General features: G+C 39.1%; 1 protein-coding gene across 3 annotated transcripts in view; it reads right to left on the reverse strand.

Moving 5' to 3' along the window:
- Positions 1-119: 119 nt before the first annotated feature.
- The window catches only part of LOC139770046 (uncharacterized), a 50,889-nt gene continuing 31,789 nt past the window's right edge, over positions 120-19,219 (reverse strand). Inside the window, exons 6-19 of one of the 3 annotated variants that reach the window (XM_071701689.1) lie at positions 16,124-17,626; positions 15,429-15,581; positions 10,478-12,133; positions 8,468-9,565; positions 6,865-7,047; positions 6,673-6,753; positions 6,155-6,346; positions 5,580-5,889; positions 5,362-5,495; positions 5,128-5,196; positions 4,287-4,992; positions 3,648-3,859; positions 3,319-3,570; positions 120-2,928 (exon numbers count right to left, since the gene is read on the reverse strand). In XM_071701689.1, the coding sequence (XP_071557790.1) occupies positions 2,869-2,928; positions 3,319-3,570; positions 3,648-3,859; positions 4,287-4,992; positions 5,128-5,196; positions 5,362-5,495; positions 5,580-5,889; positions 6,155-6,346; positions 6,673-6,753; positions 6,865-7,047; positions 8,468-9,565; positions 10,478-12,133; positions 15,429-15,581; positions 16,124-17,626 (6,609 nt within the window). In that variant the 3' untranslated portion in view covers positions 120-2,868. Of the gene's footprint in view, positions 2,929-3,318; positions 3,571-3,647; positions 3,860-4,286; positions 4,993-5,127; positions 5,203-5,361; positions 5,890-6,154; positions 6,347-6,672; positions 6,754-6,864; positions 7,048-8,467; positions 9,566-10,477; positions 12,134-15,428; positions 15,582-16,123; positions 17,627-19,219 lie in introns of all 3 variants that reach the window. The other 2 variants (XM_071701688.1, XM_071701687.1) reach the window with 2 other exon arrangements.

A 19,219-nucleotide genomic window follows, 5' to 3' on the forward strand; every position in this document is an offset into this window, starting at 1 on the left:
AGTTGTTTAATGTGCAAGTATATCGCAATTAAAGAACGTTCGATATATATACATTTTTTAATAAATACTTTTGCAATTACGCAGCACAATTAGATCGTGGGTCGATAAAGTAATATCTGTTTAATATGAGAAGTTGTTTAATATGCAAATGTACATTATAATTACAAGGCATTCGATGCGTATTTTGAATAAATATTACACCAGCTGCGAGAAAGGCATTATTCTATATATATCAAGATACTTTACTGTAATGCAATTGGCGCCGTAATGTTAACTAATATTTAGGAAATATAACTTATTACGTTTATTACTACATAAAATGTAGGAATAACCGATTATACATATGTACAGACTTACACTGGGTGTGTAACTATATCATAACATATAAACGGACTGAATTATATATATGCGACTTAAATGCAAAAAAAGAAGATAATTATTGCTCGTAAATATTATTTGATTTTCTTATGAACTTCCGGTACGTAGTATAAGTAAATAAATTATGAGTCAAGCTATATCGCGATGTATGGCATTTTACTTAACGCGGCCAATTAAACAGATTTTATAACAAACCGTTTCGATATTGATAAATTGTATTGATTATATATAGTAGATATGAGTAGATAATTATATATATGTATATATAAAATTATTTCTTTTAATATCTTCACAACCATTTTTAGTATGCAGCATTCGATTACCCACCGCTGCGTTTTGTTGCTGAAAATCGCTTGCTTATCCTGTTTATTCTAATCCGAAAGCAATTTCGCCTCTCTCCGCGGAAGTTCTGATATTTTATTTATATTTATTTTACCTGCACACGCATAGATCCATACATTCATAGCTCCGTAAATTCACATTTTTATTGATTCACGGATTTTGATAGGCATAAAAAAACATTTTTCGCTTGATTTACCAGAATCGAGTTATAATATCGTCCAGTTTTTATATAGCGTACTAACGTGTTAAATAAGTAAACTACAAATTTTTAATAAGTTTAATTTTGAAGTGAGCTCATCATTCAAATATATGTATTAATGTATTTAATATTGTAAAGTATGCTGACACACAACAATTGTAATAATGTTTCGTAACGAGGCCACCAGTTGAAAAATAATAAAATACTCTCATATGTTAATTTGACGCATATATACCGAGTCTTGCTTCATTCTATTTAAAAAAAAAAAAAAAAAATACACGAGATAGACAAGCGGCTCGATTGCTTACAAAAGTATGAATCAGAAGTTAAGAATTTATTAAATAAAATCTCTAATAACTACTTATATTAAAAACATCGAAGCGATTACATTATTTTGAGTGAAAATTCTATATAAAAAAAAATATTGAGTTTTGCCTATACCCTATCAGTTACGAATCACACCAGACTATCAGAATAGGGACGAGACCAACATCGCACGAGCTTTCCTTTTTCGATTCGAACAAGCAACGTAACATTTAAAAGTCATCTAAAGAATCATTGAAATCTTCTTTTCGATGTCATTTAAACCTTTCGGTTGCCTAGAAAGAGATTACTCAAGTTAAATTAGCTTTGCCCCAATCTCAATCTTTCTCTCTCAATCGCTCTAACATTATTCACATACGTTAAAAAATACTATTATGTTACGCTCCCTCCCACACCAAAAACAATTTAATTTAATAATGTACAATTTGCGTATGATATATTGATACGCGGATGCGGGGCGAGATGTAGAAGAGATAAAAAGCTCTCTTTTGAAATTGCAAAAGTATTAATCGAAACATACACATTTTTAATTTAAAACTTTGCATACGGATGATGTGTGTGTGTGTGTGTGTGTGTGTGTGTGTGTGTGTGTGTGCGTGTGTGTGTGCGCGCAGCATAGTATCTTTTACAGTTTAACTTCTTACAGAGTTAAACTTTAAAAGTTTAAATTATCCGCCACAAATCTTGTGTCTGTAGAGTCGTCCGCATGCAAAGTGTTCAAATATTAACGATCCACTGAGCACATTCACCGCTTCACCGTACGAAAGAAGAACAGTAGAAAAAAATAAGAAAAAAAGCGTAGAGGCAAAACACATCGATAGAGCACGAGTTAACAATATGAAAAGCGTCGCGCTAGTATATTACCTTAATTATGACGACCGTTACAAACATCTCCACAAGTACACCTGGAGGAACATCGATAGGATACTTTGGAAATGTTTGCAAAGTTTTAGGATTGTTTCGAAACCGTCATTGCGAATTATCACTGAACATCTTGTCGTAAAATTATCTCAACGTATCTTTTCAGCTTTCTGAAGGTTACTTTGAATAAAAAGTTAATTTTTATTTAAATGTAAACTCTATGTAAAAAAAATAGGATAAATTAGAACATTCGATCAATTTTTTTTTCAAATTTTAATGAGAGTTGTACTGGTAATGAACTTGAGTAATAATTAACAACGACGAACGAAATATTCGTTTCTTAAATTAGCAATCGGCAAGAAATGTTCGGTCAAGACATCGAATACATCCTAGCTTTGTACATCGTAGCGGTCTATTTAAAATTATTTTAAGTATTACTTGTATCGCGAATTTATTATTCGATATTTGATATAGGTTTGATTTGTTCACTCCGAGAAAAACGTCTCTTTCTAGTAACATATAAGAAAAATGTGATTTTAAGACTGTTCGTCCACGGTATCGTCCGTAATTGAGTCCATAATAATTGAGCAAGCTTTTACTTTCTATTGTTGTCTTGATTGAACTTTCTCTTAGCGTTTCCATGTTGCTATTGTAACTTTCAACAGCAACCACAATATTAATTAACAACTACTACAACTTCAATCCTGACATTTGTTCTCAGGTTGAGCGAAAATTGATGTACATTGTCCTTTTCCATTCTAATATTAGCCAGCTGCGCTTCTGGTACTATTTCTTAGTAAAGATTGTAACTGTTGGGCTGCACCCTAAAAGCCAAAATAAAAATGTTAATAACTGATACAAAGAGATGATTTTTTAAAAATAATTATTTCAACATGTATAGTACAAAAATATTTTTTAATTATCGTAACTTGAAAACATAGAAGATAAAATGATTAAAAAGTACTCTAATTTATTTTTATAACTTAGGTATTTCTATAATTTTATAATCATGATTTATTATTAACACATTGTTTTTAAATAATATTTCTTTGTAAAGTAATTTTCGAATCTACGGAAAGCTTCTTTGCGAAGTTTAATTTGCGTATTTATCTTCGTTATTTATTAGTACGAAATAGGACAAATGGATTTTTATTAAATTTTCTTATTAATTAGTTGAAGGAAAGTTTCCACGAGAGAGAGAGAAGAATACTCACTGAAATAGCAGCACCAAGGAATCTGCCTATGGCTCTAGTAGCGGTAACCAGCCCGCTACCCGAAGACCCACTTCCTCCGAAGAGAGGAGGCGGGTACGTTGAACTTGGAGCCCATGTCGTAGTCTGTAGTGTTGGTCTTGGTCTAGCCGTTGGTCTCGATGTCACCACTTGTCTCGCCGTGCTGACCGGTCTATTGGTAGTTGTTGGTCGAGCCGTGGTTGAGGTCGCGTCTGGGGTAAGCAGACCTAGACTCTGCTCAAGGAATATCGACATTTAATAGAATCACATAAATAGAATTTCAGAAAATATAGCGGAAGGAGAATACTCACGGATAATTGTAATTGTTCCCTAAGTTTCGTTGCTGGTGTCGTGGGTTCTATACCTTGCTGCTTTAGGAGTAGAGCCAACAAAGCAGCAGGATTCACTTCACTGGATGATGCTGTGGTGGTAGATACACTAGCCTGATTACTTAAAATAGCTCTCAGGAAAGCTTCATCATCGTCACTTAATCCACGCGTTGTACTCGCAGATGTACTCGTTTCTAGTATAAAAAATTTATTGCAGATCATTAAATACTAATAACTTGAAATCTAAAATTCAAAATCAGCGATTTAGAAAAACACAAATATTGTTCTTAGATTTTAAAATAGTTCTTCTATTTTTGATCTTTGTTAAATTCAGAATTTTGAATTTGTCAATCCATTTTCGAATTTAGCAACTGTGAAACTATAAGAAGTGTTCATTATTCTACATTTGAAATTTCTCTTTATTTTCACAGTCAGTAAAAATATTTATAAGCAGATTCTACAATTTCAAAAACACAAGAAAACATACTTCTAAGCAATCTAAGTAGTCTATTATTTTCAAATGCGTTTTTTTAAATTTTCAATTAAATAGATTTGGTTGTAATTTTTATATTTTATTAAAATATCTCGTTAAAAAAAGGATAAAAGGTATAAACGACTTACCCGTTTGTACGGCTTGCAGGAGCGCAGCCAGGAATTTCGCGTCATCTTCGGGTGAGAACGTGGACGTAGAGGCGTCGCTCAACCTAGGATTCGGATTATTTAAGAGTGTGGTTGAAGTGACCGTGCTTGGCGTCGACGCGGAAATGATACTGTCCGCGAGCGATGTGCTCGAGGCCACGTGAATGTCCGAGATATCCACGCTTCTCGTTGTCGTTGGCGATTTGATCATCTGCGCCGGTATCTGAGTGCTCCCAACAGGCTTTTGAGTCGTCGTTTTAACCGCAGCTTTCGGTTTCGTGTTTTTCGCAGCACTCGCTGCAGTAGTCGCTTGGAAGAAGCTGTTGCCGCCGAACAACGCTTTCCATAAGCCCGCGCCAAATCCTACGGGCCCCTGAGACGTGGTAGCTTTGGGTCTCGCTGTCGTTTTAGGCTTGGCAGTGATAACGACTGGTGCTGTAGTCGTGATAGTCGACGCGGTGGTAGCTTTTGTCGTCGTAATTGCTTCGGTGTATCTCTTCGTAGGTGATGTGCTGCTGCTGGTAACGCTTGGTGGTGAAACTGGTAATAAGTCGATTATTATCGGCTTGGAAGATGATCCGGATGGCGGGCGATTCTTGACGGCGTTCGGATTCGTATTCAAACTCACGGCTTGAATCGCTTTTGGCGATCGCGTCGGTCCAGGATTAGCCAGCGCAAGCGATAAAATCTACAAGAGGTATAAAAACATTAACGGAAAGTGTTTGTTAAATTTAATTTTGCTAATTAATTATTTCATTTGCTTTATACATTAAATGGGAAAGTAACTGTGCTTATTCTAAATGTTACTATTTATTTTGCTCACCCTGTTTGCTAATATTTGCTCTACCTCACTCAGCGTTTTCGGCGTGGTAGACTTAATGTCGTTGTTATTCTGTAACTACGAAAGATAAGAAGATTCTTTGCTATACTAACTTATTGGATTATATATAGCTCATTACATTATACAATCAAGTACTCTTCAATGTTTTTCGATACTTCAAGGAAGAAATAATACTGAAAAGATCGCTGATATGAACTGCAAACAAACAAAATTTACCAATGAATTCAGGAAAGCCAAATCTCCGAACGTAGTACCAAAAGGATTCTCCATCGTATTCGTTTGTAATCTGTTTAATATGTTGTCCGCAGATATTATCGATGTAGTGGATGACGATGGAACTGTTCCTCGACCTGGTGTTGTATACGGTATAGCGTAAGTATTTATGAAGGAAGCGGCTTGTGCAAGCTGAGGGATCGTAGTAAGTGTAGCTGTACCTGTCGTTGTTTGGCTTGTCGTGGTCGTTGCGGGGGTTGTTGTCGAAGTAGTAGTAGTCGTTGTGGTAGTTGTCGTGGTGGTGGTGGTGGTAGTGGTAGTAGCAGCAGTAGTCGTTGGTGCTGGCGTGGTAGTAGTACTAGTAGTAGTAGGTGTAGTGGTGGTACTGGCAGTAGTAGTAGTAGGTGTAGTGCCAGCAGTAGCTGTGCTGGATGTGGATGTTGGCGTTGCACTGTTCACTGGTGTGAAGACTTCCACCAAGGGATTTATGGGACGCGACATGATCGGCGCATTGCTTTCGGTCGGCTCGTCCTATAAATAATAAAGAGAATATACTCATGAATAAAACAACATGAATGAAGAAAACAGAAAAAAGTGCGATAAATATTTAAACGTTATTTATTCTCGTTATCCTGTATTTTTTAAATAAATGTAACGATTTCAAAAAATATATTATTTAATATCTATATTATTATTAACATATTATTTAATAATAGCTTCTAATACATGTTTAGTCACATTTTAGCAATATTTGTGTGCGATTTTAAATATCAATTGCTATTTATATAATACGTACTAATTGATTTGATGCCACAGATGCTGTTTGTACAGGTGAATTGGTGGTGATACCGAATATCTGATCAAGAGGGTCCCTCCAAGGAAAACCGGGAGGTGCTGTTATTACACTACCACCTGCCTGATTGTTCAGCAAATTTTCAAAGGGCGGGATTGACGCCGTGGATGATGCCGTACCTTCGTTCATAGAAGTCTAATAACAAATTTATAAAATAAATTGATAATTCTGTGTTTCATACATTCTTTATTTCTACATACTTGCAGTAGCTATAGTTTATATATTTTTCGCAATATTTATTAGTTTAGTAAGTCATCGTTAAAAAGTACGATACTCATATCATGATATCTTTAGTAATAGATTACATTCAGCGCGTAAAATAAGATATTTGTTTTTTTTTGCTATGACGAGAGGCGTGTGATTTTTTAATTTTTAAATCGTTAGCAAACAGAAGCAAGAAAATTTATTAGTAAGAAGAAATCTATCATTAAAAATTGTCACATTATTATTTGATTACTTACAGCCACTGAATTTATTCTTACATCAACGACTTTTGGATTGATAACAGGTGCACCGTCAATCTGATAATTAATAAATTTATCCTGAAATATATTTATGATTGCTTTCAAGTGTTTTCTCTTTTGGTTCATTAATCATTAATCACATAATGTTTAATCACATAACGTTTAATCACATATGATTTTCTTCACTACCTGTCCGATATATACAGAGCTACGTTGATCAGACGTCACTCTTGTCCGAGAAGCTTCGTTTCTTTCGCGATCCTGGATAATAGGAGGGCCGATCGGACCTTGTATTTGACCGCTATTTGGCGACTGCAGGTTACCGAACGCATTCGGTATTGTACCCATTTGGGTATTTAGTAAAATATCGCTCTGAAATATTTACGTCCATTTAATAATTTTATCAAAAAACTTTAATATAGTGAATAGAAATAAAGTTCATAAACTTGCAATATATTCTTCAAATATTGCGAAAGAAACGAGATTGGTGCGATCGTGTCATTTGTTATCAAATAAAAACATAATATTTTTATGCCCTTTAATATTTTTTAGTAGATTTCCTTTGTATCTTGAATTCTTTAGTTTTAAAATAATAAAATTTTACTTTTTTTTAAGTATTCATTCATATAAATTTATAACAAAAATATAAAATATATTTTGTAATTTTTTAAGTAAAATATTGTTTTTAACGTGTCTGCAAATAATCGGACTAAAAATATGTCATAATAAAATGTCATTCTATACAGTTCATTTTAATGTAAAATATAAAAATACTTGAACACAGCTTTAATAAAAAAAAATTTCAAAAGGCTAATAAAAATATTTTCTTTTAATTTTGGTATAACATATGTCGTACGCGTTATATAATCTGTAATGATAAATCTTATAAAATATTTTTGATGTACTGTGAGATATACGAAATATTCAGCACAAGTGAGACCATATGATCAGATTGCATATGTTATATCTAACAGAATGTACAGTGCGTAAAAAATAAATCAAAAGTGCAAATGGGCGAACAAAAGTGCTACAAATCTGTGTCACAACTATTTACAAATTTACAATGATACTCTGTGTACAGCCGTTGTAGTATTTGATATTTTTGACCTGGAAAAAAAGTATTGAAATGCATTTTATTAAAATTACGTCGAAAATGTAAAGCATATTATGAAAGAAGAAAGTTTGCCAGAAGGGAAGCTATAAAGACAAGTTACAAAGTTATATCGAGAAATTGAATTGTTAATCTATCAATATTACGTAACAATTATCCAGCGAGAGACAGAGAAAGAGTGTGTTATGAAACCGATAATTTACCGATAATTTACCGAATGATATTTTATCCTGAATAGAAACAAAAAGAATTAGAAATGCTGGCCATTAACATGCCGTATATCCGCATTTCGCACTAAGCGTGATTATCTGCTTTTTAATTGATATTATATTTAAACGCGATATTAATTCCAGATTGCAACTCAGAACTGAATAGAAATTTATATATTCTACAATATAACGTGTACTAGAATAACGACAGTTTTTAAAAACCGACGAGATAAATATGCAATCTTTTAGAAGTGTAGAAACTGTAATAATAAAATGCAGATAATAATTCTAATGAAAATCTAACTTCTACATATTAACGTTAAATCACTTCAGGTTACTTTCGCGCAGCAACGATTTCTAAATATCTAAAGAGCCAGGAAACGCGACTCGTTTCTCAACCGCGATTTGATTCCTGATCAAACTCGTTGCGCGTATAAAATACGATTTTGATGAAGAGGTGAGATAGAGATACCATTTTGTTTGTGCTCGGGACGCTAGCAGGAAGACCAAATGGTCCCGCGAAATTGGGGCCTCCAGGGGTAACGCCGATCGCATTACCGATAAGTCCAAAATCAAGGGGTCCGGGGCTCTGGGCGCCTCCCGTCAGCTCATCCACGGGTCTACCATTATTAAAGTACACCGGGGCTTGATACTGGTTGTTATAAACGCCCGCTTGGTTAGCCTGGTTATAGTAGGGCCTGGGTGCTGGTCGGTTAGTAGTAGTGGTAGTTCTAAGTGTGAACACAACCTCGACCGGGTTCCTGGGTGATTCCGGTATTATTGTCCCGTTGGGAAACTTCCGGACTAGTCTGCCGTCCGGATAGATGCCGAATATCACGTACGGGCTGTCCACGTTTCTGCCATCGATCAGATTGTCCTCCGGCCGCTTCCGCACGATGGTCTTGTTGGGATAGATACCATAAATCAGGTAATCGCGAACGGGCGCCTTGGAAGAGCCTAATCTCGGGGCCGACGTCACTTGACTGCCGCCGAAACGTCCCAGGTAGGGTCCCGTGTTCAAAGCGCCGAAAGGCGTGAACACCGGAGGTGGCGATACTCGATTTAGCACAGTAGTCCGTGCGGTAGTCGACGTAGTCGTTGTGGTCGAGGTATCCGCGAGTGGTGCGGCACTTGTCGTCGTCGTCGTCGTCGCGTTACTTGCCTCCTCGCCGTTTATCCTAGATATCGCGTTCAAGTCGTCCGATTCGTTCGGGGTGACCGTAGTGCCTTGCGTAGTCGAGGTATCGGTCGTCGTCTCGGTGGAGACGAGGTTCTCGTTTATGTCGGCAGTCGTGGTGGTCGTTTCGGACGACGGTCCGACGATGGTAGTGAGCTCGGATCGCGACGACGTTGTCGACGTCGTCGTGGTCATTGGTTCGACTGATGAGGACAGGACAGGTGTCGCGGTGACAAAGGACAAGGGGGTCGTGGTGGAATTGATGGTCGGTGATGTGACGTTAGGGACGGTGATGGTTGTTATGGTGGTGATGATGGTTTCGGTCGTTTGCTCGGGTTGAATGATTCTCGAACCAGCCGTCCCTTGGGCGGTTGTTGTCGTTGCCGTTGTATCCTGTAAACGGGCAATAAGATTTGGCATCTCGCTTACGAGATCGGTTAGCGTTTGAGGGGCATTTGTTGTTGTTATGTCGTTGAATCGATTAGTGGTGGTGTCGGTGGAACTTATTAAGTTACGAACTGATTCCGTGACGGGAGGTTCGGTACCAAATGGCTGAGTATCGCTCGTATCGGATACCGTTGGAAGTGTTGTACCGATATCCGAGGCATTTGCTACGAGGGATTGGCCGTTTGTAGCCTGCGGGTCAGATGCAGGCACTATCGTGGTGGGTTCCGGTGTCTGATTAGTGGTGTCTACGGCGTTCGTTTGTACAACGTTTATTTCCGTCATAGCTACACTAGTGGTTAATTCCGTTACCGTGCCCGACGTCGTGGACTCGTTTATGTCGACGTCGAGCAGCATTCTCTCTGTATTCGCGGTAACGGAGGTCGTTAAGGGATTATTGGTGGTGAGGTCCATTCCGAATTCCGGTAAACGATTCGACAATTCAACCTCGTTATTCGGAACAGTCATAATAGTTGGTTGTTCGGTATTATTATTGGATGATTCAATCGGATTAGATAGTTGTAAGTCAAACGTATTAGTAGTTAGCTCCGAACTCATGCTGCCCGTAACCATAATGATGTTTGGTGTTTCGGTATTTATCTGCGAAAGGGACATTGTTGTAACATCACCTACATTGACTGGGTTTTCGACATCGGCGGGTCGCGTGTTAGATTCCACTAACGTAATATTCGATCCTACAACAGGGCCGGGGGTGGAATTATCTTCTCTTTCGTTTCCGGATAAATCAATGGGCGTTGTAACGTTTATACTTTCTAAAGGGCTCGAAAGTTCCGGGGGTACAGTGGTAGCTTCTGACGTGCCGTTCAAGGACACGGTTCGATTTCTATCATCATTTCCTACCGTGCCGTCAGTCTGAGTCGACTGCCGCGTGTCGTTCATCGCTTCCGTGAAGAGAGTCTTCGCGATAGTCATTAGCTCAGCGAGTAACGTATCGTTAGACGACTGGGGGTCGTTCTCCGTAACGGGATCGAAGAGTCGCGAGGTCAGCGTGACGGTCACAGCTTCTTCATCCTGAGCTATTGTCGTCGATTCGGGATTCGATGTCGCGTTGTCACTCGATAATGTCTGTCCGATTGTAGTACTTGAGTCTAATGTATTCTGTGCGTTTGTCTCTTGGCCGTTGGACTGACCCTGAGGCGCGGTGGCGAGGTTTCGAATGGTCACTTCCGTTCCGTTCGTCGTGGTCGGCACGAATTCTACATCGAAGTCTGGTGACTCCGTCGTTCCCGGTCCAGCTGACCGCACGGTAGTCGTCTCTTCCGGTTGCGCCGGGTTCTCCGTATTCGTCGACGACGAATCCGGTATCGTGTTGGACAGCTCGGGGGAGACGGTCGTCGTGACGGTGGGCCTTTGGACCGGTGGTCTAACCGTGTAGAAACCCTTTTTTTGCGACAAACGCGATAGAATATCTTCCGCGTAATCGATCAATCGCGTGCGGTACGTGGACGAGAAGGCGGGTGCCGCCGTCGCACGGAGCTCGATTATGTCATTCGAAATCTCTGTCGTGGTCGGCTCGGCGGTGCTCGTGGTTTCCGTCGTCTGAGACGGAATCGTCGCATCGGACTGCTCTACGGTATTCGTTTCTATATCCTCGACTGCCTCGGTGGTTTCCACTGTGCGAGGCGTCGTTTCCTCGGGCTGTTGCACGGTATTCGTCTCGACGCTCTCCGACGTATCATTTATCGCGGGCATAGTCGTCACTTCCGGTGGTATGTACGTCACGGTGACGCTCTCGGTGATCGGGGGTGGTACGGTTGTATCCGGTGCATCACTCGCCGTTTGCAGATTCTGAGAAGCGGGCATGGACATGTTTGCATTTATCGTCTCGGTGATGGGCAGCGACGCTACCTCCGTGGTCCCGATACTCGTGTCTATCGGTTCGGTAGATCGAGCGTCGTCGGGGACGGATTCCGTGGAGGAATCCGCTGCCGAAGTTACATCGGCGACGCTCGTCGACGTAGCGGTTTCGGTGGTGGTGAACGGTTCCGTGGTACTCGGGAAATTCGCATCGGACGGTGGTAGGTTCGTTATCGTGTTAACAGGGAGGGTGGTCTCGGGCAATTCCGAGATGGGGACCGGAGTTGTTTCTCCCCCGTTCGTGTCCGGGCCTACGGGGGTTTGTACCGTTGTCGTCGCGGTTTCCGAGCCACTGTCAGTACTACCCTCCGCACCTAATCTCAAAGTGAGCGAATTGTCTGTCGCCGACTGTACGGCGGTAGTGGTAGTGTCTGTGGTAGTAGTGGTATCTGGGGAGGATGTAGTAGTCGCGGTGATTGATGCGGTGGTGTCATTGTTGTTAGCAATGTCGTTACCGGCGCCGTTAGGTACAGTAGCGTTAGGGTCTACCTTCGTTACCACGCCAATTAGTCGCCGAGGCACGTCTTCCGCGCCCAGATTCTCGTTTCTTATGCTAGCCGACTCTAACGCCTGATAAAAAGTGACAAATCTGGGCTCGCCGGGGCTGTTGATGGCAACGGGCGGTGCCGAACCGGAATTCTGCAATCAGAAATTCGGTGCGTGCGAGTGCTGTACACACTTTGGTGCAATTACGGTGACAAACTAGTCGGGTTCAAACAGAGGTCGGTTAAACCTAGGAGGCTTTTTTTTTGTAATCGCGCGTAATTTACATGTCGAGGGCAGCGTTTCAACCCTTAAGCGCGTCGAACTCTGGCGTGAGCTTAGGTTCAGGCTTGAAAAAATGCTAATCACAGCATGAACGACAGTAGCTTGCGCGTTTAAGAGTTAATACGTTTTAGTTGTTCTATTTACAGATATGTGATATGATTGCAACATTTACAGGTGTGCACTCAAATGAATACAACGGTAACGCAATTAGGTACAATATTTCTTATTAGCGATTAGTGTGTTATTTGATAAAACAATTTTTATGGCCTAACGCAAATACAATTAACAAAAATACAATTATACAAGTGGATACGGTTATATGTGAGCATACACCATCTCTGGGTACGTGTACGAACTAGTGCAAGAGGAAGGAGAATTGTCGCCGAATGTAAAGTCTCGATGTAACAGCCGTGACTTGGAACTTGTTCTTAAGATTAAAAGATTACTTAGAAACAGCGGGGAGAGACTAGTTCCCCTCTCGTCTACGACACCTTTTTCTCTTCTACGGGATATTGCCGGCTCTTACCTTGCATCTACAGAGGCCTCCACCGATGTACTTTCGCTATTACATTATTACGGAAGTATTACATTAACAATTTCTCGCACGATTGCCCGATGGAAGCCTCAAAAACGGCGAACGTTTGCGGCACGTGCGAAGTACCAGAGTTACTCGCGTTGTGCAAAATTATCGCGCGAAACTGATCTAATTCTGATATAATCGCTTCGATATTTTAAAAGCTTTATAAAAAAAAAATTTATATATATATAAATAGATATATTAGAATTATAGAATAACTACGAAATTTTTTAATTGATGAAGAAGAAATAGAAAATAGAAAAGTGAAACATATTGATAGCGAAGGATGCATGATGGCGAACATATTCTTCCTCTATTAGTACCGTTCTTATTTTATCATGTGCTACGAAGAGAGATAGAAGATATAGAATGCTCACTGGTATATAGATCTATTATATGCGAATGTGTACTTTCACTTCTCGCTGCCCAAGAGCGATATTTCCTTAATGAGATAGAACATGCAAATGTCTTTATAGAATCAAGATAGATTGCATCTGTATTCGAGATGGCTCTCGAAGATACATTAATGTCGAGATAAAATATCAAATCGCGGATAAAGATGCAACATGACAGATGGATGATAAATGCTGAGACGGACAGTGAAACGAATATCTGTGGATTTATTGTAAATATGTTGACAATTTCTGTGATTTAGTAAAGTACAGAAATTTTTATTTATATTACATTAGCAGAAACTGAAGTAATCGAAAACAACTCAAGAACTATAGAAGTGCACGCATTTTCAACATTATCGAAACGTTATAATATATTCTCAATATTTTATAAAAAGCTTCATTAGTAATATAATGAAAGATACACTTCTCTATAATTATATTCATCTAATTACTATGGAAATCGCATCTAAAATATGACTTTTTCTGGTCGTAAATAATTCTTGCGGTTTTTGCAGTTATACTATTGGAGCCAATAAATTATTTTGTCTTCCACATTTTATATATATTCAAACTGAATCTGATTTTTACAATTGAGGTCGACTAAGTAATGTTACAAAGAAGTATCACGTGTGTCTTTACTCAAAACGTCTCAATACTGCTTTTCTAATTCACTTATAATTTTGTGTTATGTCTATAAATATACATCATAGATGAAATAAGGATGAAACTAGAAATTAACGTTTACTGTTTTATTTTCTCTTCCTTTGTAAAAAAAAACTTTTTTCCATAACATATGTATATATACATATATATATATATTTATTTGATTTTAACTCTATTTTAATTCTAACATGGCTAAATAAGGGCAGACAATTGCTAATCGCGTGCAATGCTAAAAAATCAATACATTTATTATTAAAAAATATAAAGTTGTATAATACAATATTTGCACATATAAGTGTATGATACGTGAGTGCTATGAGATAACGTGACATGACCGATGACCGTGCATTAATCTTCCTCGAAGTTAATAAGTCATCTATCTATTTTTTTTCCGAGACAAATATATCCTTCTCCTAAGTGTTAGAACGTGATATTTAATGATCTTTATAAATCGACCTTAGTCCCAGTAAATTGTTTGTGCAATGATTATATGCTTGTGCTGACGTGCTCTTTCGAAGCAAGAGAAATGTGCTTTTTTTTAGTGTGTTGATATTCACAGATAAACATAGACTAAATCTATTGAAGCTATTGTTAACGCAATTTGAAAAATGCATCTGTAACTCGTACGACAGTCGTTATACTTCGGCTATTCGCTAAAAAAAAAAAAAATAGAGTAAAATTGAGGAAGGCGTGTGACGAATGAAAACGGTTTCTTATTATGATCAGAGGGTGGTCAGATTAACGCAGGCTGTTTGCATCGATATGATTAAGTACGAGATCGCACGATGGGGTTGAGACGATAGAGCTGGTCCATGGCGGTGCAACTGCTTCGGAATCCTCTGGTACTTTCGTAGGGAACACCTTTTAAGCACAGAAAATTACCTCACGTAACTTCTTCTGAAGGGAACCATTAACGCATTTTCGGCTTGCATACCGCCTTACCTGGATCTTTTTGTCGCGAGCTTTTTTTTTTTATACTACGACTTATTAAGGCTTATTTTTTAGACTATGTGAAAAGTCTACTTCACATACAGTGGAATGCATAGCATAATATTGTATACATATACGCATAATACATAAAGGGCATATAAAATACGAGTACTTTATCTTGAGATAATGCTAAGTCAGATATAATATTCAGTCATATATATAAAATATATATATTACAACTACCGTAAATTCGCAACATCGTTGTTTCTAAGAATAAAGGCTTTTTTCTCTATGAATACATCAACATGTGTAACGCGAGATATTTATGATAAACATATATTTATCATAAAATGACGAGAGATAGCGTATCACGAAATGAGAATATCGTGTCGACGCAAATTGTTGCTGTTAAAGCGTAAAATTAAAGCTGGCAAGTTTATGAATCATCGCTTTCTATTCGATTGAGTACACAGCATGTAATTGAAAGGTGCGATTGTACAATGTGCATTTAATTAAACAAGGAAAGGTTCGTCTGTCCTCGCGCGCGCGCGCGATGACATTTCCCTCATAAAATTCTCTCCAAAATCCTCAAAAGTCTTACCTCTATCGGTGTCGAGGCCGTAGTCGACGACGTTGTGAGTGACGGTACCACAGCTTGACCAACGGACGGTTTTCTTACAAACAATTCTGCTCCTTTGTATCTCGCGCTGAATCTCGGCGGGGAACCGTTAGGCGTTATCCTGCGGGCTGAATTCTATTCATAGAAAATAATTACATACTTTTAACACATTTCTTCCTGGAGTATAAAAGTTACAATTATGCATCGCGGTAAACATATCATTTATTAAAATTTTTTAAACCATTTGGTTTGCTTAATCTATCTAGAAATTAAAATTCGTTCTTTTTTTCTAATACAAACCTGCAAACGAATCATAATGCTTGTTGAAGTACTTTGGATAGAAATAAATAACAGCCTACAATTATATCAGAATAACATGACCAATAAATTATTCCAATACAATTTTTTAAATCAAATTCAATTAATACAGGATTAATTAATAATAAAATATTCCCAAAATAGATAAGTAAGATACCTAATAATATAAAAAAATAAAAATAATAGATAAAAAGATACTTTAATTTAAATACGTATAGGCGTACAAAAGTTAACAAAAGTAATCATTCTTTCAACTACACATATTATAGAATTAATGGAATACAATTAAGACACGTATTAATTTAATTTTGTGCTGAACAGAAAATTAATAATCTCCTAAAATACGTTTAATCGCTTACCGCGGTATTCACGTTGGAATAAGCTCCGGAGAAGATGGGGGTCTTGTCACCCAAGTTGTTTAGTAGCGGTGCTACAGTGCTTCGTAGTTGCTCGAGCAGCGTAGTGGTGTTCGAGGTGGTGAGATACGTGCTCCTGGTAGGGTTGAAGACGTTGGAGTTGCCGCTGTTACCGTTACTGCTTTCGGCGATACCGGACGTTCGCGTAGTGGTGTCGTTCGAGGTGTCGATTCGCACGCTGACGAATGGCTCGGAGGACGAGGCACGAGGACTCGGCGTGACGACCTGTGAGTGAAACTTGGTCGGCTTTGGAGTGATGGGCACGCCGGCGGTCGTTTGTTCGACTGTCGCCGATTGCCGAACCGCTGCCTGGCTGGTCAGCACCTCGGAATGCCTCCTGTAAGTCGACGTTCGTGGACGGAATTCCCGTCTCTTCGTCTGCGTAATCGCTGCCTCCGTGCTGGATGTCTTGGGAGCGGCGTCGTACGGCGTGAAGACGCCCGATTTCTTCCGGATGTACCTGCTGGTGGGCCCGACGGTCCTCGACGTCACCATAGAAACCGCCACCTTGTCCGGTTGCTCCTGCTGTATCGTATAACGGGGTCGAACGCTGCTCTTACTCGTGTCGCTCGGAGTCGTTGTCTTCTCACTATCGTCTAACAAGTTGTATTCCTTCGAGTCGGGAATATAAACCGGATACAGCTTTTCTGATTTCGTCGACAACGGCGTGGACGATGAAAGTATACCGCTCGATGTGGTGACGGTCGGTGGTAGGGTCACCTCTTGAGGGAACTCCGTAGGGTGGGCTTTCGATTCCGCTAACGCGTCCTTGATCGACGCAACGGTAATAGTTTCGATGAATGTTTTATCTAGCTTTAGCGGTTCGATGGTTGTAATAATGCTATTTTCTTCCACCGAGTTTGCTAATGTTGATGTCTCCTCCTGCGATGCCGTGGTACTCGTCCGAGATCGGACTTTTGTCGTATCCACAGTCGTGGTGGCCGTTTCTTCCACGGCATCGCGTGAAACCGTAATTGTTGTATAGCGACGTGGTATAGCATTCAATTCGGTAACGCTCCTCGTTGATATTTCTTCGACGGAGGGAGGTATGATCGCTCTTTCAGAAGTCACTCGGCTTTTCTTGGTCGCGAGCGATCTAAGCGGAGCTTCGACATTTCGATCTTTCGGCAATTTTCTGGTCTCCAAAAGCTTCCACCTGCCTCTCACGGTCGATTTTTCTTTCGGCGCACTCGCGATCGTCGAACTTCCGTGCGTGGCACGCGCGCCGATCAGTTTGCTGGTCGCTTTCGTCGTTTTCTCTACGTTCCTGCTTTCGCTGGCCGTCGAAACTTCTTTCGCTTTCGATTTATCGGAATAAGCGGGCGTCGTTACATCGAAATCGTTCTCGTCAACGTTCAATTCGGGTTTGATTAATCTTCTGGCTAACTCCAGTTTCATCTTAGATCTTTCGGAGAACAGACTCGCCAAGCTTGAAGGTTTCGTCGCCTGAAAAGGTCGTTCAAAGAGCTCCATTTTAAGTGCGCGACGATAATCGCCAAGCGTTCGTAAGCAACCTGCCGAAAGCTCGGAAGTAAATTCTGTTAGTACGGCGACCTCGTATAAGGCGGTTTACCTTCCTCGACTCAAAGCGACGTTCTCAAGACCGTTTGCGAAAACTCACTCGTGTAGAACGTAAACACTATTCTATCTTTATGTGATAACGGAAAGGCTAATATATCGATCGTCTAAGGAGCGCTACACCCACCCTTTGCTTTTAAAGGAAGAATAGAAGCCTGGTGAACTGAAGAAAGAAGACGGTCCACGCAACCAGCTGGCTAACGACATACACGAACCAAGATTTCGTGGGCGCGGACTGAAAGTTTAATCGTTCTCGTCAGACCACGACCTAAATAAGAATACTTTACAACCCCGCAATGCAAGGTAATATACATATAAATGTGCGGTAAGCAAAACCGTATACGAAAGTATGCGATATAAAATATTTGAGAAAAAAGGATATATACGTTAAGTGCATAAAGTTCAGCAAATTATCGAAATTATTACTATCGATTGTTTGTAAAGCATATTTCTGCACAACATATACTTTTTTTTTAAATATGAGACATTTTTCTACATCATATTCTTATTTGCAGATCTATACTCCATATATACAGTATTTACAATTATATATTTATATCGGATATTAATTCAGGTTTATATCATGTAATTCAAGAAAATATTATTTCTACGAACTTAAAATGTTTCCATTACGATAAATAATAGACATTTATATAATTTGTAAGAGAGTAATAGCTTTTTCACTTATCTTTAAATGGATTTATTTTTCTAATAAGCACTACGCCGCGATTGTATATTATTTTTTGAACGATTACTTGTGCTTCTGATAAATGTAATGGATACATTACAGTCCACGGAACACAACCATTAAATTCCCTTTCTATTTCTTTTTTTTCTACTACGAGTATATCAGTCTCCTCCTGTTTCACTAGGCAGCGAAGCAAAATAAATTCTTATAAGGAACCGAGTACAAGACAAAAGAGATTTAAAATTTATATATACCGTGACACATTTACAATTTTATTTACTTTGCTGAAGTATCACATAATTGTTACTTTAAATGCTTTTTTATTTCGCAAAAAATAGCTGAAAATAACAGGTCTTTAGCACTCCAGTTGGCAAACCTAATAACAAACTTCCACGGCATATCGAGAAGCGCATCAAATCAAGTTCAATTATCCGTTTGACTAACAACGTGGCCATTACTTGATTTGCTTCAATGACCTACCTACGAGTGTACTTTCTCTTCTGGACTAACTGACAACGTAAGAAGAAAGAGACAGGTTGATTATATCAAAACCAGTTTGCAAAATCTCGAAACCAATTCATTCATTGCGCGATAATAGACATCTAGTCATCTCCCGTTCCCGGTCGTCTCATTAAGGGTGCTTGAAAGTAAAACTAGGATCGCGATCGGAAAGATCGGCAGAAGATTTTAATGAAAGATTTCAGGCCGCTCTACCGATCTTTTTGCAATTGATATATCTTGAGAAAACTTCTCGTCGAGGATTCGCCATTTCC

Source organism: Temnothorax nylanderi, unplaced genomic scaffold (genome assembly GCF_030848795.1).
Source record: "Temnothorax nylanderi isolate EJ_2023f unplaced genomic scaffold, tnyl_v1.0 TNYL_tig0027_pilon, whole genome shotgun sequence".
Taxonomy (NCBI): domain Eukaryota; kingdom Metazoa; phylum Arthropoda; class Insecta; order Hymenoptera; family Formicidae; genus Temnothorax; species Temnothorax nylanderi.